The following is a 21,738-nucleotide window of genomic DNA, read 5'->3' as shown; positions in this document are numbered from 1 at the left end:
GAAATTCAGTCACTTCCGTCATGTCGGAAGTGTGGCAACCAATTTGTGCACAGCAAGCTCGAACAAGCAACAACATGAGCCTTCATGAATAACCTCATATGTTTTGATGGCGGTGTAGTGATGTATATTAGGGGGTAGTACGGTACCCAGAGATGCCGAGAGGCTATTGGTGGACAGGCACTGGGTCCTGATTGGATTTGCCGCCTACTGGCTCCACCCAGTAAGGCGGAGTATAAGAACCCTGGTTCTCCCAGCAGCCGCATTCTGTAACCGAGCTGCTGGGGAACAAGTCTGCATAATAAAGCCATCGATTGACTTAATCTCTTCTCGCCTCGTGAGTGATTGATTGTGCTACAATTTATTCCGCACACTTTAAAGGACTATGGAGCTCCGGATCGCCCCCGAGTGTCTGCGAATCAGCCCCCATGCTGCAAACTCAGGGGCCACTTTTAAACACTGGCTAGCATGCTTTGAGGGATACCTCCGAATGGCCCCCGGCAGACCTACAGAAGACCAGCAAACGCAGGTCCTGCATTCCAGGGTGAGTCCGGAGATCTACACGCTCATCGAAGACGCGGAGGATTTCCCGACGGCGCTCACCATGCTGAGAGGGATCTACATTCGGCCCGTAAACCAGATCTACGCATGCACCAACTCGCGATGAGACGGCAAATCTCCAGAGAATCGCTGGACGAGCTCTAGAGCGCGCTGCTCATATTGGGAAGGAGCTGCAACTGCCCACCGGTGACGGCTAACGAACATACGGAACTCCTAATCAGGGATGCTTTCGTAGCAGGTATGACCTCATCCCATATTCGCCAGCGACTGCTGGAGAGAGACTCACTGGGGCTCACGGAGGCACGGGCCCTTGTGGCCTACCTCGATGTGGCCTCACAGAATGCCCGCGCTTACGCCTTCCGACCGCGCGGCAGCCCCTTGGGCTCCGTGGAACCCCGCCATGACCGACTCCCCGGCACCCCCCCATCCCCCCGCAAGCCTGCGCGGCCAGAGCACCAGACCACCCAGGGGGGCCCCGCTGCTATTTTTGTGGGCAGTTGAAACACCCCCCCGGCAGCGCTGCCCGGCCCGCTCAGCCATCTGTAAACGTTGCGGCAAGAAGGGGCACTATTCAGCGGTGTGCCAGTCCCGGGGGGTCGCCTCAATCTCCGGGGGAGAACTGGGACCACAGACTCAACCCCCCCCCCCCCCAATGATCCATGTGCGGCCAATGGCCGCCGCCATTTTGGTCCCGGGCTCCATGCGGGGGGGGGGATGGGCGCCGCCAGCTTGTGACCCTCCGGCCACGTGCGATTCATGGGCGCGGTCATTTTGTCCGCCCCCGACCGCGTGCGATCCGTGGACGGCATCATCTTGGCTGACAGCCAAGGACACCAGCATTGACGGCTCCACGGAGCCTGAAGAAAACACCCCGATGCAGCGACCGCGACTGGCTTCGGTGACCCTGGACCAGCCGCGGCCCCGGAAGCTCCAAACGGCAACGTCGACGGTGCTGGTTAACGGGTACGAAACGCCATGTCTGATTGACTCTGGTTGCACGGATAGTTTTATCCATCCGGATACGGTAAGACGCTGTTTTCTTTCAATCCACCCGAGTACCCAAAAGATTTTTCTGGCAGCGGGATCCCATTCCGTAGAAATCAAAGGGTTCTGCATCGCGAACCTAACGATGCGGGGGAGAGAGTTTAAGAATTACCGACTTTATGTCCTCTCCCACCTCTGCGCTCCCACTCTCCTGGGGTTAGATTTTCAATGTAACCTTCTGAGTTTAACGTTCCAATTCGGCGGCCCTATACCCCCACTTACTATCTGCAGCCTCGCGACCCTCAAGGTTGAGCCGCCTGCCTTGTTTGCGAACCTCACCCCGGAATGCAAACCCGTCGCCACTAGGAGTAGACGGTACAGCGCCCAGGACCGAACATTTATCCGGTCTGAAGTCCAGCGGCTGCTGAAGGAGTTCCTGGAGAGCTCAGGTGGTAGTTGTAAAGACCGGGGAGAAGCAGAGGATGGCCGTAGACTATAGTCAAACCATCAATAGGTACACGCAACTAGATGCGTACCCTCTCCCCCGCATATCCGACATGGTCAATCGGATTGCACAGTACAAGGTCTTTTCCACCGTGGACCTTAAGTCCGCATATCATCAGCTCCCCATCTGCCCGAGCGACCGCAAGTACACTGCCTTCGAAGCAGACGGGCGGCTCTACCACTTTTTAAGGGTTCCATTCGGCGTCACTAACGGAGTCTCGGTCTTCCAACGGGAGATGGACCGAATGGTTGACCAGCACGGTTTACGGGCCACGTTCCCGTACCTCGACAACATCACCATCTGCGGTCATGACCAACAGGACCACGACGCAGCACGGTAGCATTGTGGATAGCACAATTGCTTCACAGCTCCAGGGTCCCAGGTTAGATTCCGGCTTGGGTTACTGTCTGTGCGGAGTCTGCACATCCTCCCCGTGTGTGCGTGGGTTTCCTCCGGGTGCTCCCACAGTCCAAAGATGTGCAGGTTAGGTGGATTGGCCATGATAAATTGCCCTTAGTGTCCAAAATTGCCCATAGTGTTGGGTGGGGTTACTGGGTTATGGGGATGGGGTGGAGGTGTTGACCTTGGGTAGGGTGCTCTTTCCAAGAGCCGGTGCAGACTCGATGAGCCAAATGGCCTCCTTCTGCACTGAAAAATTCTATGACGCCAACCTCCGCAAATTCCTCCAGACCGCTAACGCTCTGAACCTCACCTACAACAGGGTAAAATGCGTGTTTAGCACCGACCGTCTAGCCATCCTTGGCTACGTAGTGCGTAATGGAGTGATAGGCCCCGACCCTGAACGCATGCGCCTCCTTATGGAGTTCCCCCTCCCCCACTGCTCCAAAGCCCTGAAACGCTGCCTGGGCTTCTTCTCTTATTACGCCCAGTGGGTCCCCAACTATGCGGACAAGGCCCAGCCACTAATTCATCCACTGTCTTTCCCCTGTCGACAGAGGCCTACCAGGCCTTCAGTCATATCAAAGCTGTTATCGCAAAGGCCACGATGCACGCAATCGACGAGTCCCTTCCCTTCCAAGTCGAGAGCGACGCATCCGACGTAGCTCTGGCGGCCACTCTCAACCAAGCGGGCAGACCCGTGGCCTTTTTCTCCCGTACCCTCCACGCTTCAGAAATCCGCCACTCCTCAGTGGAAAAGGAAGCCCAAGCCATAGTAGAAGCTGTGCGGCATTGGAGGCATTACCTGGCCAGTAGGAGATTCACTCTCCTCACTGACCAATGGTCGGTACGCTTCATGTTCGATAATGCGCAGCGGGGCAAGATCAAGAACGACAAGATCTTGTGGTGGAGGATCGAACTCTCCACATATAATTATGAGATCTTGTATCGTCCCGGAAAGCCGAACGAGCCGTCCGATGCCCTGTCCCGCGGTACATGTGCCAATGCACAAGTGGACCGTCTCCAAGCCCTCCACGAGGACCTCTGCCACCCGGGGGTCACTCGGTTCTTCCACTTCGTGAAAACCGGTAACCTCCCCTACTCTGTCGACGAGGTCCGAACAGCCACCAGGAACTGCCAAATCTGCACAGAGTGCAAGCCGCACTTTTACAGGCCAGATAGAGCGCACCTGATAAAGGCTTCCCGTCCCTTTGAGCGCCTCAGTCTGGACTTCAAAGGCTCCCTCCCCTCCACCGACCGCAACACGTACTTCCTAAACTTGGTTGACGAATACTCCCGTTTCCCTTTCGCCATCCCCTGCCCCGACATGACCGCGGCCACAGTCATTAAAGCCCTCTGCACCATCTTTACACTGGTCGGTTTCCCCGCCTACATCCATAGCGATAGGGGTCCTCCTTCATGAGCGACGAACTGTGTCAATTCCTGCTCAGCAAGGGCATCGCCTCGAGCAGGACGGCCAGTTACAACCCCTGGGGGAACGGTCAGGTAGAGAGGGAGAACGGTAGGTTCTGGAAGACTGTCCTACTGGCCCTATGTCCAGAAGTCTCCCATGTTTCCCGTTGGCAGGAAGTCCTCTCGGATACCCTCCACTCCATCCGGTCGCTCCTGTGTACCACAACTAAATAAACGCCTCACGAGCGCCTCCTTGTCTTCCCTAGGAAGTCCTCCTCCGGAACGTCACTTCCGACCTGGCTGGCAGCCCCAGGACCCATCTTGCTCTGAAAGATGGTATGGAGATAAAATATTGGCTTGGTCACTAAGGTTAAATCTACTGTTTTTCTTTGAAATATTGTGCGGTCTGGGTGGGCAGATGGGGCATTGGTTTAATATCTCACCCAAAAGTTAGCACTTGTGACCACGCAGCACTCTTCCAATTCTGCATTACAGCATCAGCCTAGTTTCTAGTACTCAAGTCAATAAAGCAAAGCAGGGCTTGAAACTACAACTTTCTTACTCTGAACGCTACCCAGTGAGCCCCAGCTGACACCCGTAACAATGATTGTGATAACGCTACTGGACTTTGAGCAGAATTGCATTTATTCTTTGATCAGTCGTGGCATTTTTATTCCATTTTCTATTTTCCTTCCGTTATCACGTTCCATTTGCAATCTGTTCATTCCTTAACGCATTCTTCACCTTGGCGGCCCAGGCCATGCACATGTCAATACCTCTCTGAAATCGGTCAGCGAAAGGCAGGATTCGAGCGAGGCCCTTCAGACAGCTTGTTTTCTTCCCATCTGCATGGTGCTCCTAAAGGACTTTGGTCCGAGGAAAATTGCAATTCCAGCTGATAAAATGCCTTACACCTTGGCGAGGTACTGTCTTTTTGGGAAACTGTGTAGCCATGTTTTGTCTCCCTTCGGGAAGAGCAGCAACATAAACGTCCATCATTTTGAAAATGGTAGTCCCCATGGGGAACATGTAGTATATGTCATTTTGATTATTATTGTAATGTGTATTGGTAATCAGATAACAGCTTTGCAGAGCACAGTTTAATGAAATTACTGAAGGAAATTCTCCCATAATCATCTCTTCAATGCTGTGGCTACATCAAGGGATTTGTTGGATGTTCAAGTATTTTATCACTTGTGACGGGGAAAGATCAATAATTGTTCTCTAGTGTGTTAGCCTCTAATTTATATGATTTTATTCAGGCATTTGGGATTAATTGTAATTTCAAACTTCATTCTGTCTTCAGAAAGGCCTCAGTTAATACTCCAGAAATATTGTGATGTGATTTACTGGAGGGGAACTCTGATGGTACAACTGTGTTTGAGACCTTTCATTGCATATTGATCCTTTTAAAATATTTTATGTGATAAGTTGCCGAAAGTCAGAGCTGATACCCTCATAGGAAGAGAAACTGGGTGAATAACTGTACATCTCCCTAACCAATCCGATTTTAGGATTGTGAAATTAACACAAGGACTGAAAGGGAAGTCTAAATTAGTAACTACAGTGTCATATCAGATAGTGAGAGATAACTAAGGAGGGAGCGAGAAACACTGGATTGTAAGAAAGTGAAGACAGGAAGGTAAAGTAAAGGAAAATAATGTTTGCTTTATAAAATCCACAATTAAAATCTGAAACTCCCTCCCTAACAGCACTGTGGGTGTACATACACCACATGGACTGCAGTGGTTCAAGAAGGCAGCTCACCACCTCCTTCTCAAGGGCAATTAGAGATGGGCAACAAATGTTGAGCTAGCCAATGACCCCCATATCCCAAGAATGAATATATTTTTTTAAGTGATATTTCATACTTGAAATAAATAATTTTCATTAGCAGTTACTTCGTTTGGCAGTAATATCACACCATAAACTGCTTAAACTGAAATGGACAACACATTACTCACTGTGGTTTCGTTCATATCTAGTACACAGATACAAAAGCTTCCGTTCTTTGTTAATGGTGAGGTCAACAGCAAGATGCTGTTCTCACCAAACTAATGAGGTAGAGCAACACATCTCAGACAGTAACCCTTATATTTCCATGTTTAAAGGTATAGGTAAAGTCCCCATGGTCGCAGATGACCATAGGCTGACTGGTGGTGATTGAACCTGAGGTTTACCACGCCTCAGGCGAAAGTGTAGTCTTCATGCCTAACCTCAGCCGGTACAGCAATTGTACCTATGCTGTTGGCCTTGCTCTGCATCACAAACCAGCAGTCCAGCCTACTGAGCTAACCCAACTCCCACATTTAACTACGCATCTGCCCTTACCTGACGTTGCTGTGGCATTGCAAATAACTAGGTGCAAGGGCCTTTAGCATCAATGTTGTTTTGACAGCAAATAATGGGAAATGTGCGCCACTAATTGTTGCACTATTTATTCTAGACTTCTATCTCAGCTTAAGCCATCAAAGGGACAATTTTACAAATTTACAATTTTCACTAGAATTGAAAATTTGTATAATTGTGCCTTCTAAATTCCCATGGCATTGACAATTAATGAAGTGTTTTAAGCAGCAGCCTGCCTCTAAAACTGCCAATAGCACACTGGCAGAAAAGCTTATTTAAAGCCTTCTACATAATCACAGAACTGATCGCTGCAGTGGTTTGGACATTCATCTCGGAGGCCTGAGTTTACAAACAGCACGGATTGATGTAAGTCTCCTCTGTGAGGTACCTTAAAGGAACCTATGCGAAAGGGATTTAGGAAATTTCCATCCAGTTCCCACGAGGGCAGCATTCTTCTAATTCTTTCACATGGTGTGGACGTCGCTGGCTAAGCCAGCATTATTTACCCATCCCTGACCGAACACAAAATTGTCAATAAACAGTGTGTATAGTGAAATGGGGGAAACAAAAATCACATTCAAACTGTTGTGTGTTTGCTTCTGAGGTTGAAGTCAAACCGTATTATTGAATAAAACATACTGGTCTTTATTCAGCATCGGACTTTTCCAAAGCTGAGCTGAAAGTGCTCAGTGTTGATACTGAATGATCAAAATGGAAAATAAAATTGACCTACTTGTAGGCACATTGCTGAGCATGAGAATTTACACATGTAGTGTTTGTACATCCCAAAAGTTCAGAGGGTTAGAAGTAATCAAAATCAAATAATAAAGGTTCTAGAAGTCGAAACTGGCTACTCAGCAAATCACTAATATTTAGGGTTCTCGAGTTTTAAACGGATTATAATTTTACAATTGAATCTCATCAGTGGGATTCTCCAGATGGCAACTAAATCAACTGGAGAGAGGTGAGAATTGTGCACGTAACATTATGGAAATGAATACCAAACGTAGTAGGGCAGGAGGAGATAACGGCCGGGGACAGCAGGACAGAGTGGGTACAAATCCTTAGGATATCTAAACATGAGGATTAGAGTTCGAACACAGAGGCATTGATTGGATAAGCTGGCTGGCGGTGTCGATCAGTTTGGGCGATAGAGATGCTTGTTGCGAAATAGGATGCAGTGAGTGGAATTTTGAACAAATCAAAGGGTGCCTAGTGTAGAGAGTGGGCGCTGCCCAGGACAAGGTTGGAACAGTCAACTTTGGAGAGAGGTGACAAACATTTTGAGGTGAGTTTTAGCAAAGGATGGGCTGAGGCAGAGGTGGAGTGGGTAATACAACAGAGTTGAAAGCAGCCAATCTTTGGGATGGAGATGATAGGGGCGAGAAGCTCAACTCAAGGTCAAATAGGATGCCACGGCTGCGGACAGTATGCTTCAACCTGATATAGTGGCCAGGAAGGGAGATGGAATTTTGGCCAGGAGACAGAGTGTGTAAGGAGAACTGAAGATGATGGCTTCAGCGTACGTGTGCCAGTGAATGTGTACATGAGAGAGAGACCGAACAATCAAACCTTGGTCCAAACAATAAGCAATGGCGTTGGTGTCGGCTGATTGGACCCAGGAATGAACTCTACATTGGGAAAAGAGTCAATGCAATCTTCTTCAGTTATTTAATTTAACAAAACAACTGGTAGACATAAATGCGCCTTGCTGCATTCCGATATCTGCAGTTGTAGCTGAGATTTGAAATTCGCAATAAATTCACTGGTACAAATTCATGTCCGACTATAACACTATGGCCGGCACATTGATGCAGCAATGTACTTAATATGGTTCCTGAATCAAAGCGACATTATGGCAAACACAGGTTAGAATTAATAACCAATTTTAAAAATGTCAAACTGCGATTTTCCCATTTTACCTTTCTCCACAGGTTCCGAGTCATCTGGAAAATATCCATAATCTGAAGTCACTGAACTGTCCTCTACAGAGTTCCCAGGAGTGACAGTCTCAACCGCACCGCCTCCTGAGGATATCTCTAGGGCTTCGCTCGGAGGAACCAGGACTAGAGACCCCTGTACTTCATAAGCAAGACCTGCAAGCACACAGTTTTTGAAAATTCACTTCAACGTTTTAAAGATGCAATATCCTCCTATCTCAAACCTTTACCTGGTTGTATTGAATATCGCCAGCTATCATCAATTTGTAAATGTCACTATAAACAAACTTACCTTTCATACGTTATATTAATTCAAAAACAATGATTACTTTTTCCCTGTGGCCAACAGTCTGAAAAGACATTTGTTGTTAAACGGAATGGCATTCGTAGGTTAGAAGCAATGCTGAAAGAAAGTAAATGTTGTTTGTCGGATTACCATGCATAACCTTCATAATTGGTCATTAGTCATGAAGAGAATTAATCTTTCTTTAATGTACTGAGTGTGCGTTAAATTAAAGTTGAAATTTTCCCTCCCGGTTTAGCGTACTCATGGATAATGGTTTAATAAAGCTCAGGAGCTGGCTTGGTCGGTTTTGCAGCCGAGCGCCAATTAAAGCACATCCGCAGTAATGTTGCTGAACCCTTATCGATTCTTCATAGAATTGCACGTATAGAATCTACAGCACCGAAGCAGGCCATTCATCCCCGCTGCCCTGCAGTAGTGTTCCTCCACACCAGCTTCCTTTCACTTTAATGATTTCTACACACCCTCCCTCCAAATCAATTCCATTCCCCTTCTCCCATGTGTATGAATCGAACTTCACCGTGAATATTTCAATGATATCGGCCGAAAGCACTCCCAGTGGTAACCAATTCCAGCATTCGTGTAAAGAAATTCTCCCTGAATTCTTTATTTAGTAAGTGGCTACCTTATCTTTGAGCCTCCTTGTGCTGCACTCAGAAACAACTGGAAATGATTTCTCCATATCCACCCTCGTCAATCCCTTTAACATGTTAAAGACCTCAGTTACATCCCTTAAATTCTTACTCGATTTTTATTTCCAGAGCTGCTCAATCCATCTGCTCATTTCTGATTGCAAATCCTTGTAAATCATCATTGGGAAAGGGATGGGAATTTGGTCCACAATGGGAACCAAAGCATTCAATTTCTCATATTTTAAGGTCAAGTAATTTCGAATTCTGCTCTCATTAGTTTCATTCTCAAGTCAACAAACGTGATTAATGCAGAAAAATGTTATGGGTTATATTTTATATTTGTTGCAGTAATGTTATTAAAAATCCTGCTTTAAAATACACAGGCAGTGCGTCTGCTACAGCTGTAATTAAAGTGTCGTAAAAGTGAGGTAATCATTGCTTCTATCCTTTTACTTGTTTACATATGGAGGGCTAATGGAATAGTGTTAATGTTTGGATGGTTCCCTGGGATGTAGATAATTTATGAGGGATTGTGTTTAGTCCTAGCTAAGCAGGTCATGGGACATCTTAGTGGTCTTGTGTTTGGGGTACAGATAGTGTAATTAATGGCTAGACCCACATCTGATTGTAGTTTTTGCAGTTTTGCCATGGTTTTTTTGAGTTGAACAGAAATATCTCCTGTCTGCTCTTGAAAGGGTCTCTCTCCAAAAGGTCTCTACACAGAAAACAGCAAGTAAACCTGATTGTTAACTTTATTTATTAGCGGCATTTGAACTATGTTGGATTGCTTGATTGGAATATATATAGTGAAGGTGCAGGGCATAAGTTAATGTGTCTCCTTTTATATAAGAACTGTTTAACTGTTAATTGTAAATCAATTTCTTTGGTGTTAACGTGGCTAATTCTGTGTTTAAATTAAAGTTTATTTCAAGATAAAAGACACCTACTGGTCAGTGTTACCACTCCTGGGGTGAAGCATCCTTTTGTCACAGTTTTACAAAGTGCAAAACTGTTTGGATTTTGCGTCCAGCGTTGTAACTGAATTCGGGGTCTTGCCCGGTATCCTAACACAGAAGTAAATTAATCTACACCATGTTACAGCCATTCCTGGAGTCAGTCTCCAGTATGATCCAGTCGGGCAGCACGGTAGCCTTGTGGATAGCACAATTGTTTCACAGCTCCAGGGTCCCAGGTTCGAGTCCAGCTTGGGTCACTGTCTGTGCAGAGTCTGCACATCCTCCCCGTGTGTGTGTGGGTTTCCTCCGGGTGCTCCGGTTTCCTCCCACAGTCCAAAGATGTGCAGGTTAGGTGGATTGGCCATGATAAATTGCCCTTAGTGTCCAAAATTGCCCTTAGTGTTGGGTGGGGTTACTGGGTTATGGGGATAGGGTGCCAGTGTTGACCTTGGGTAGGGTGCTCTTTCCAAGAGCCGGTGCAGACTCGATGGGCCGAATGGCCTCCTTCTGCACTGTATAATCTATGATGATTCACAACATTGTTCTCAGGACAGCGTGCTCACTCCCACACTACTACATACACTGTATACTATGATTCTAATGTATATCAGCATGTAGAAGAATTGCGATTTAAAAAAAGAAGCAATTTTTCTTACGCCACGTACACAAACTGAAAATGAGAAATAGTAAACTGGGCTTGGTATATGACATTATCACGTCAACAGGTCTGATAGAATCATTCATTTGACAGAGACAGAGGGCATTCAGCTCATTGTGCCTATGATGGTAAAGATGAGGGAAGCTAATCTGAAATAGTTCTTATCATGGAATCCCTAGAGTGGAGAAGGAGTCCTACCTAGGCACCGACCCTACCTAGGCCCACTTCCCTGCCCCCATAAATCCACACGTTAATCATGGCCGATCCAGCTAACCTGCACATATTTGGACAATGGTTGGAAACCAGAGCACCCGGAGGAAACCCACGCACAAATGGGAAGAAAGAGCAAACTTCACAGATACATACACCCAAGGTTGGAATCAAACCCAGGTCCCTGGCGCTGTGAAGCAGCAGTGCTTACCACTGTGTCACCGTGCCCAATCATAGAGTTATTTCACTGACTTCAGGTGCAATTCACCTGAATTCAATAGCGATTTACACAGGTCACACGAGAGAAGATAAAGCAGTCCTCAGGAGGTTTCTTGTCAGCTCTCCCTGTAGATGATTTTCATTTATTTCAACACAAAAGCCAAGCAGTCTTCCAGTTGAGTAATACCAGGCTGGACACTTTACTTTCGGAGATCAGATTAAATCGGTTGTCTTCAGAGTAAAATACATTATAAACAGCAAGCTGCATTCTGTTACACATTGACCACAATAAATTACTGATTGGAGCATCTCCAACCTCCTCTATTTGATTTCTTTAAGATAGAACATTAGTCACAGATGTACAAACAATCTGAATAAAAACCACCCAAAATTGGGTAATGTGCATTTCATGGCTCTTGTCAGTGAAATAGTGCCACCTGCTGACAGTACCTTGCAATATCATAAAATAGACCATCTCCCTTTGAGACAGCAGGGATTGTTCAAACCCAGAATGCCAACAGGGAGCAGCAGCATGGGAAATTTGGAGGCATGCTTGGCTTAAGAATGACATTGGCGTTCAGGAACCAGTGAGCAATAGCAGCCTGACTGCACCCACCTTTCTCACCTGCAGCCACAACACTGCTCCCATAATGTTGCCCCCAACCCCAGCCTGGCCCTCAACAGCCCTGCTCAAAGAGAGCAGGAAAAATCGATCATAAAATGGATATGTTTGGAAATATTTAAGTCAGAAGTCAGGGGACACATTGGTACAAACAACAAAGGTAAAAAAAAAAGGGATGAGGTCCCAAGAGCAGAATATAGAGACTTAGGAAATAAGGTGAAAAGTAGGACCTCAAACGTAGGGATCTCAGGATTACTAAGTGTCACGTGATTATCAGAGTAAAAATAGCAGGCTACATTGACTATGTGGCTGAAGAGATGTTGCGAGGAGGAGGGTTTCAGATTCCTGGGATATTGAGGCCTGTGTTCTCTGGGAGGTGGGACCAGTAAAAACTGGACCGGTAACATCTGGGCATGACCAATGTTTTGGGGGGGGGGTGTATTTGCAGGAATGGTTAGGGAAGGTTTAAACTAAAATGGTGATGGGGGGGGGGGGGGGGGGGTGGTAACCTATGCAAGGAGTGAGAGGCGGGGGAATCAAGGACAAGAACAAAAGACAGCAAGAGGAATAAGAAAGGTGATACGCAGAGAAATCAAGGGCCAGAATCAAACAGTGCCTCAGTTAAAAGTAGTGGGAACAGGACAGGTAATGTTAAAAAGATTACCTTAAAGCGCGGTGCATTCGTGATGAAGTGGCTTAATTAATCGCAGAAATCGATGTAAACGCGTATGATGCCGTTGGAATTATGGAGGCAGGGATGGAAACTGAACAGCTAGGAATATTCAGTATTTAGGAAGGACAGACAAAAAGGAAAAGGCCGTGGGCTGCAATGCTGGTGAAGGAGGAAAGTAACGCAATAGTGAGGAACGATATTAGCTCCGTCAATGTAGAATCTGTATGGGTAGAGCTGAGAAACATCAAGAGACAAAAAATGTTATTATGGGTTGTCTATAGACACCAAATTGTGGTTGTGATGGTGGGAATGGCATTAAACAATAAATTACAGAATCATGGATTAAAAGAATATCTGTCATTATAGGTAGCTGTATAGATTGGGCAAATAAAATTCGTAACAATACCACAGCGGAGGAATTTCTGGAGTGTATATGAGGTGGTTTTCTGAACCAATACATTGAGGAACCAACGAGAGAACGGGTCACCTTAAATTGGGTGTGGTGTCGTGAGAAAGGAATAATTGGCAATCTAGTTGTGCGTGAACCCTTGGGGATGAGTGACCATAATATGATAGAACTCTTCATTATGATGGGGTGTGATATGGGTGATTCTGAGACTAGGGACGGGAATCTCTCAGCCCATGCCGGTTCGGAGAATCGCCGGGCCGGACGCGATTTGCGCGACGCTGCCCCGACGCCAGTCCGCCGATTCTCCGGTCACCGGAGAATCAAAGTCACTGGCGCCGGTGCGGCGCCGGTTGGGGGACGCTCTATGCGGCCCCCCATGGCGATTCTCCACCCGGGATGGGCCAAGTGGCTGCCAAGAAAGCCCGAGTCCCACTGGCGGAGTTCACATGTGGTGTTATCCGGCGGGATCTCGGCGTCCATCCTGTCGGGGGCGGCCTGGTGGGGTGGGGTCTGACAGCGGGGTATGGGCTGCCACCATGGCCTGGCCCATGATCGGGGCCTACAGATCGGCAGGCCGGCCTCTCCTGGTGGGGATCTCTGTTATTCCGCTCCAGCCCCTGTCGCCCTACGCCATGTTGGGTCCGGCGCGGAGAAGGAAGCTACCGCGCATGCACGAGTTCACACCGGCCACAGCGCACGTTTGATGCCGGTATTGGCAGCTAGAGCGGCATGAGTCGCTCCAGTGCCGTACCGGGCTCCTGTAGGGCAGAGGATCGCTACACTTAGCAGTCTGATGATGAAGTCATTAAACTCTCCAGTTTTTACGGCGGCGTCAACACTCTGCAGTCAGAAGGGAGAATCCCGCCCCAGGGTGCTGAACCTTAATAAAGAAAACTACACTGGTATGAGGCACAAGTTGGCTATGATGGATTGATGAATGTTACTTAAAGGGATGACGGTGGATAGGCAATAGCAAACATTCAAAGAGTGCATGGGTGAACTGCAACAATTGTTCATCCCTGTCTGGCGCAAAAATAAAACAGAAAAGATGGCCAAACTATAGCTTACAAAGGAAATTAGAGACAGTATTACATCCAAGAGAGAGGCATACAAATTGGCCAGAATAAACAATAGACCTCAGACGTCCGGTGGCAGCATTGGTGTGAGTGTTCGCACATTTGGCAGCTCCCGCTCGAGGCGTTTTTTTCTGGCCTTTTCCACGTATACCGGGCAGATGTTTTGGTGGAAAAAGGTGCAGAGGTGGTGGAGGGAAGTTTTACTCCACTGGTGGAGTCAGTGGATGGATTTGCGGACCAGAAGTGGGTTGAAAAGGAAGGAGCTGTGGGAACAAGAAACACTTTGTGTGACACAGGGGAAGATGGCAGAGGCTAAAGGGTCAGCCCTACCAGTCCAATGGTCAATGGAACAGCTGGTGGACCTCCTTAACGAGAAGTTTAACTGGAAGAGAAGAGAGGCTCAGGAGGATCTGGCGAAGGTGGTGGGCCCGTTAAAAGCTGGGATCGATCAGGTGGTGCGAAGGCTGGAGACCCAAAGCAATGCGATCCAGAAAGTGGAAGAGGTAGTGGGGGAGCACGAGGAGCAGCTTACATCGTTAGCAGCTGAGTTTGGGATGATGCTGGAGACCTAGAAGCGACGAAAGGAAAAGGTGGAGGATCTGGAAAACCGATCCGAAGACAAAATTTAAGAATGGTTGGGATGCCAGAGGACATCGAGGGAGCGAACACTTGCTCATATGTAGCCAAAAATGTTGGAGCAGCTGATGGGGGATGTGGTGATGTGCATCAATGTAAATACATGTAGGCTAGCTAGACACTAGAGGGAGCGCAAGAGACAACACACACACACACTCAACCAATAGATCAAGTAGATAGGACACGACCAATAGACATTCACGGTACACATGGAGGTGACACGACCATAGTGGGGGCATTACACCAACCCATATATAAAGGACACCACACACACGATCTGCCTCTTTCTAGTGGAGACAGTCAGTGAGTAGAGACACAGGGTTGATTCAATATTACACCCACCACGTGGATTGCAGCAACTGGTTAGTCAGTCTGGGTAGCTATAGTAGGATTAGCAGTAGTGTCGAACCCGAGTAATAGAAGTGTAAATAGTTTAATAAACGTGTTGAAGTTATCTCCACGTCTGAACTTTCCTTTGTCAAGTGCACCACAAGGAAGCCGCTTATGTTGCACCTACAACATAACAAATCAGGGGAGGGGGCCTTCGATCAGCCCGTGGAGGTCGACCAGGCGCATAGGGCACTGATGAGGAAGCCGCAGGCAACTAAGCTGCCGAGGTCGATGGTGGTGAGGCTCCATTGGTTCCTGGATAAAGAAAAGGCAGATGAGGAGATGCACCTGGGAGGGTAATGAGCTCCGGGTCTATCAAGACCTTGATGCGGAGCTGGCCAAGAGGAGAGCCGGGTTTAACCTAGTCAAGGCTGCCCTCTCCAAGAAGGGGGTGAAGTTCGGCATGCTGTACCCGGCCCGCCTTTGGGTGACTTACAAACAACCGTAAGTATTATTTCGGGATGCCAGAGGAGGCAGCGGATTATTTTAGAGTCAATGAATTGGCAGGTGGGGGAGGACATTAAACTTTGGAGGAACTGTGAGGAGATTGGATGTGGGGCTGTTACCAGTTGAGGTGGTGCGTGAGCGGGTGAGGGCCGCCATTTGGGTATATGTGAAGCTGAATGACACGGGGGAGGTTCCAGCCGCCACGCTATGGGAGGCCCTCAAGGCAGTAGTCAGGGGGAGTTTATATCGTTATGGGCGGATAGGGATAAAACAGAGCAGGCAGAGATGGCTTGGTTGGTGGACAAGATTCTGCAGGCTGACAGGAGGTATTCGGAGGCCCCGGAGGCATGGTTGTTGAAGGAACAGCAGAAGCTTCAGATATAGTTTGAGTTGGTGTCTACTGGTAAAGCAGTGGGGCAGTTGCAGAGGGACAGGGGGGCAGAATATGAATGTGGGGAGAAGGCGAGCAGGATGGTGGCCCACCAACTAAAGAAGCAGGAGATGGTGAGGGAGGTTGGAAATTTGGAAAGATGGGAAGGGAGAGTGGTGCTGGACCCGGTGTGGGTGAATGGGGCCTTTGAGGAATTTTATAAGAGGATCTATGCATTGGAGCCCCCGGCCCACGGGGCGGGGGGGGGGGGGGGGGAGGGGGGGAGGGGATCTGGCGATTCCTAGATGGGTTGGAGATCCCCAAGGTTAGGACCTGGTTAGGGAGGCTGGGGGCTCCCATTGGATTGATGAGGTAATGGATGGTATGAGGTGATACAGGCAGGGAAGGCCCCACTCCGGATGGGTTCCTGGTGGAATTCTACAAGAGGTTCTCTGGGGATCTGGGGCTCCTGCTACTAAGGGCACATAACGAGGCAAGGGACAGGGACAACTCCTCCCTCCATTATGGCAGGCTTCGGTATCCTTAATTTTGATGAAGGATAAAATCCCGGAGCAGTGCAGGTTTTACCACTCGATAGCGTGTAAAATTAAAGTACATGGGATTGGGGGTAGTGTATTGAGATGAATAAAAAACTGGTTTGCAGGCAGGAAACAAAGAGTAGGAATAAACAAGTCTTTTTTCGAATGGCAGGAAGTGACTGGTGAGGTTCCTCAGGAATCGGTGCTGGGACTCCAGCTAATCACAATATATATCAATGATTTAGATGAGGGAACTAAATGTAATATCTCCAAATTTGCAGATGACACAAAGCTGGGTGAGAGAGTGAGCTGTGAGAAGGATGCAGAGTTCCTCCAGTGTGATTTCGACAAGCTGTGTGAGTGGGCAAATGCATGGCAGATGCCATATAATGCGGAAAAATGTGAAGCTATCTATTTTGGTAGTAAAAACAGGAAGGCAGACTATTATCTGAATAGCTATAAATTGAGAGGGGAATGTGTCAAGAGACCTGGGTTTCCTCATGCACCAGTCGCTGAAGGTAAGCATGCAGGTACAGCAGGTGGTAAAGAAGGCAAATGCGAGAGGATTTGAGTACAGGAGCCGGGATGTCTTGCTGTAATTATACAGGGCCATGGTGAGGTTACATCTGGAATATTGTGTGCAGCTTTTGTCTCCGTATTTGAAGATGATGGTCTTGCTACAGAGGGAGTCCAGCAAATGTTTACTAGACTGAATCCTGGGATGGCGGGACTGTCGTAGGAGGAGAGATTGAGTCAGTTAGGATTTATTCGCTGGAGTTCAGAAGAACGAGGGGGGAACTCATAGAAACCTACATAATTCTATAAAATGGTAGATGCCGGAAAGATGTTCCCAATGGTTAGGGAATCCAGCACCAAGAGCCACAGTCTGAAGATAGGGGGTAAACCATTTAGGAGTGAAGTTAGAAATGTCTTCACCCAGAAAGTGGTGAGCCTGTGGAATTCTCTTTCACTGAAACCACAGAGGCTTTCTCTGTCCCGCCAGACTGATTTTCTGGCACGGCACGGCCCCGCCGGCAGCAGAATCCTCCATCCCAGCAGCTGGTGGCCAATGGGGTTTCAGATTGTGGCCACCCTTGCGCCGTTGGGAAAACTGCGGGCGTGGGTGTGCTGCCGGCGAAGTGGACGACCCCGCCAACGGAGAATCTCGCAGTGTATGTTTTCAAGAAGGAATTAGTGATAGCTCTTGGGGCAAAAGTGATCAAAAGATATGGTGGGGAAGGCGGGAACAAGTTACGGACTTGGATGATCATCCATGATTAGAATGAATGGCAGGGCAGGATCGAAGGGCCGAATGGCCTCCTCCTGCTTCTATTTTCTATGTTTCTTTGTGTGATTATTTCAAATTTCTGGGAGCTGGAAAACCTAACATAGTGACAGCTAGCGTTTGTGAGAAGAACCAAAGCATTATAAATGAGATAAATTGAGAAAATTCAACCCAACTTCGTACCTGAGAAAGAGAAAATCAGAGTGAATCCTGCAAAAATGACATGGTACCACTGCAGTAATGTGTACACAGCTCCAACTTAGGATGAATTGTGTTATTTATTTGTTGTTGCCACAGAAAGGAAAAATAGAGGTGCTACACTTTATGTTCGTAAAACCACGTTGCAGGGTTTATTTAGAGAAGTTGCTTCTCCAGGGCAAGATGGTGAACTCCCTCAAAAGCCCCCAAAACACTCCATTGACGTCACTGCATAACACGTGACATTTCACCAGCCAATAATGTTACTTGAATACATCACAACCCCCTCTCTACTCCATTAGTGCCAACAACTTTTCTTATAAACACTTAAACAAAAGATCCAACAAAATATTCATTACGGTACATTATCATGTTATTTATACATATGAACATCAGCAAGACAGTCTCTTGGGACGGACGTTTGTCTCATTTAGGTAATATCTGATGTTCAGGCTATTTGAAGTGTCTTCGTCTTCACTTGTTGGTGGTACTTCTTGTGAAACTAACAATATCTGTCTCTGTTGGTACTGATTGTTGTTGTTCGTGTTTCTGCTGTGCTTCATGCGTTTTTTGTTGTTCTTGTTGCACTCAATGAGTGTGCCATGTGGATGATTTGAGTCATTGTCAGTTATTGGTGTCAGTGTCCTTTGTGGTCTCTGCTACATTGAGCGTATCTTCTTGAGAAGTGTGAGAATGATCTGATGTTGCATTGATGTTGGTGACATCAGTCATTTGTGGTGGATTCGATTCCTCTTCTTTGCTTACTTGGTACTCCTCTTCTAGAGTCATTTCTGGTTCACTTGAATCATCATTGATTTCTAGGTGCTCCTCTTTTGGAGTCATTTCAGGTTCATTTGAATCATCTGAGATCTCTTTGCGCTCCTTTTCTGGAGTCAAAATCTTCAGGATTTGTATTGACGTGGTCTCTCTGGACTCTTGGTGCTCCTCTTCTGGAGTCAAAATCTTCAGGATTTCTATTGACGTGGTCCCTCTGGACTCTTGATGCTCCTCTTCTGGAGTCAAAATCTTCAAGATTTCAATTGACGTCTCTCTGGACTCATGGGTGGCCGTCCTCTGATTATTGAGTTCTACTGTGCAGACGAGCTGAGATACGTCAGTCTCGCTGTGATCCTGCACATCCTGTATGGGAATTGTGATTTCTTCGTCACTTGTCTCACATACAGTGACGCTATGGAATGTTTGCTTGCTTCCATTTTTGAGTCTGTCACCGAGCTGTCTGTGGAGGCTTGCGTCACTCTCTTTGTGGAGGCTTGCGTTGCTCTCTCTGTGGAGTCTGTCATCGCTCTCTTTGTGGAGTCTGTCATCCAATGTACCGACGATCTGCCATGGCACCATGGTATTGGATTCATCTACCATGAGAAGAGTCGTATTGAGCTTTTCAACTGTGTTGCTGATGCTGTGATCAGGAACTCTGAATAACTCAGTCATGTCTGAGCAGTATTGTGTGTATTGTTCGTTGGACAAATCATCGCTTTTTGTTTCGGAGTTGTGATCGTTCTCTTCATGTTCAATGAACAAATCATCTTCTTGTGTGGAGGCTGGGACCCTTCGTGGTGCGTGGACCACTCTCTGTTTCTTGGCGTCAGGCCGCAGCATAATCCTGCACTCACGAGTCGGGATGTCATATATGCTGGGCTGAAGATTCCCCAATCCGAAGAACTCATCGTCGGGGTCTTCACGGTACAACACCTCTAGTTGCGGTTCAGATTTGGTATTGGGGTAGCCACCTCCCAAGATGAAATCTTCGTCTGAGTCGTAGTCTACAAGGACCATATCATCTTCTAGGGCGGTGCTAACTGCTTGTTCCAGGGTGTTGTGAAAGTTATTTTCTTTTTTTTTAAATATATTTTATTCAAATATTTTGGCCAAACAAAACAATACAAAGGTTTTCCTTTTTACAACAGTAAAACAGTATAAATAACAGTGGCCGTTTTTAACAAATAAATAAATAATATATAAACTAAATGGTAACTGCCATATCAAAAATAATAACTCTGCAAAGATAAAATCCAACAATCCAATATGCATAGCCTAATACAAATATCTATACAAAAACACCCCTGAGGACCCGCCCGGGCCCAACCCCAGCTCTTTGCCATGCTCCAAATCCCCCATCCATTCTCCCCGGGACAAACCTATGGTTATTTCTTATCGGGGACCGCACCGAGGCTCCTGTCCTTCCCCTATGTCGTCTCCACTGCCCCCAAATTTTTAGTGTTGCCACCACCACTGGACTTGTGGTGTATTTCTTCGGGGAGAACGGCAACGGCGCCGTCACCATTGCTTGTAGGCTGGTTCCCTTGCAGGACGCCATCTCCAATCTCTTCCACGCCGCTCCCTCCCCTTCTCCCATCCACTTACACACCATTGAGATATTGGCGGCCCAGTAGTATTCACTTGGGCTCGGTAGTGCCAGCCCCCCACTATCCCTGCTACGCTGCAAGAACCCCCTTCCTCACTCTCGGGGTCTTCCCGGCCCACACAAAACTCATGACACTTTCTCAATTCTCTTGAAAAAAGCCTTCGTGACCATCACCGGAAGGCACTGAAACACAAAGAAGAATCTCGGGAGGACTACCATTTTGACCGCCTGCGCCCTACCCACCAGTGACAGGGGCACCATGTCCCATCTCTTAAAATCCTCCTCCATCTGTTCCACCAATCTTGTTAAATTAAGCCGGTGTAAGGTTCCCCAACTCCTGGCTATCTGAATCCCTAAGTACCGGAAATCTCTTGTTACCTTCCTCAGCGGTAAGTCATCCATTCCCCTGCTCTGCTCCCCCGGATGCACCACAAACAACTCACTCTTACCCATATTCAATTTGTACCCCGAAAATTCCCCAAACTCCCTGAGTGTCTGCATTATCTCAGGCATCCCCTCCACTGGGTCCGCAACATACAGCAATAAATCATCTGCATACAAGGATACCCGGTGTTCTTCTCCTCCCCTGAGCACTCCCCTCCACTTCCTGGAGCCCCTCAGTGCTATGGCCAGGGGTTCAATCGCCAATGCAAACAGTAACGGAGACAGGGGACACCCCTGCCTCGTCCCTCTATGAAGACGGAAGTAATCAGACCTCTGTCTGTTCGTGACCACGCTCGCCACCGGGGCCCTATACAGCAGCTGTACCCATCCGATATACCCTTCTCCAAAACCAAATCTCCTCAGCACCTCCCACAGATAATCCCACTCCACTCTGTCGAATGCTTTCTCGGCGTCCATCGCCACCACTATCTCCGCCTCCCCCTCTGGTGGGGGCATCATCATTACCCCTAGCAACCTCCGTATGTTCGTGTTCAGCTGTCTCCACTTAATGAACCCAGTTTGATCCTCGTGGACCACCCCCGGGACACAGTCCTCTATCCTCGTCGCCATCACCTTGGCCAGGAGCTTAGCATCTACATTTAGAAGGGAAATGGGCCTGTAGGACCCACACTGCAACGGGTCTTTTTCCTTCTTCAAAAGGAGCGATATCGTTGCTTCCGACATAGTCGGGGGCAGCTGCCCCCTTTCCCTAGCCTCATTAAAGGTTCTCGTCAAAAGCGGGGCCAGTAAGTCCTACTATACTTCCTATAAAATTCCACCGGGAATCCGTCCGGTCCCGGGGCCTTCCCCGCCTGCATGCTCCCAATCCCTTTTACCACCTCCTCCATCTCAATCTGTGCTCCCAGTCCCGCCCTCTCCTGCTCCGCCACCTTAGGGAATTCCAGCTGATCCAAGAAACACATCATTCCCTCCTTCCCTTCCGGGGGCTGAGCCTTATATAACCTCTCATCAAATGCCTTGAACACCCCGTTCACTCTCTCCGCTCACCGTTCCATCTCTCCCTCCTCATCTCTCACCGCACCTATCTCCCTCGCTGCTCCCCTCTTCCTCAATTGGTGTGCCAGTAGCCGACTCGCCTTCTCTCCATACTCATACTGTACACCCTGTGCCCTCCTTCA

General features: G+C 47.8%; 1 protein-coding gene across 1 annotated transcript in view; it reads right to left on the bottom strand.

The window, feature by feature from the left end:
- snorc (secondary ossification center associated regulator of chondrocyte maturation) overlaps positions 1-21,738 on the bottom strand; it is a 43,961-nt gene that overhangs the window by 1,645 nt on the left and 20,578 nt on the right. Inside the window, exon 2 of the mRNA XM_072474618.1 lies at positions 8,131-8,304. Within this exon, the coding sequence (XP_072330719.1) occupies positions 8,131-8,304 (174 nt within the window). The remainder of the gene's footprint in view (positions 1-8,130; positions 8,305-21,738) is intronic.

This window comes from Scyliorhinus torazame, chromosome 14, assembly GCF_047496885.1.
Source record: "Scyliorhinus torazame isolate Kashiwa2021f chromosome 14, sScyTor2.1, whole genome shotgun sequence".
NCBI classification, from domain to species: Eukaryota; Metazoa; Chordata; class Chondrichthyes; order Carcharhiniformes; family Scyliorhinidae; genus Scyliorhinus; species Scyliorhinus torazame.
Note: the sequence above shows the minus strand (reverse complement) of the source record. Positions and strands in the feature narration are given on the sequence as shown.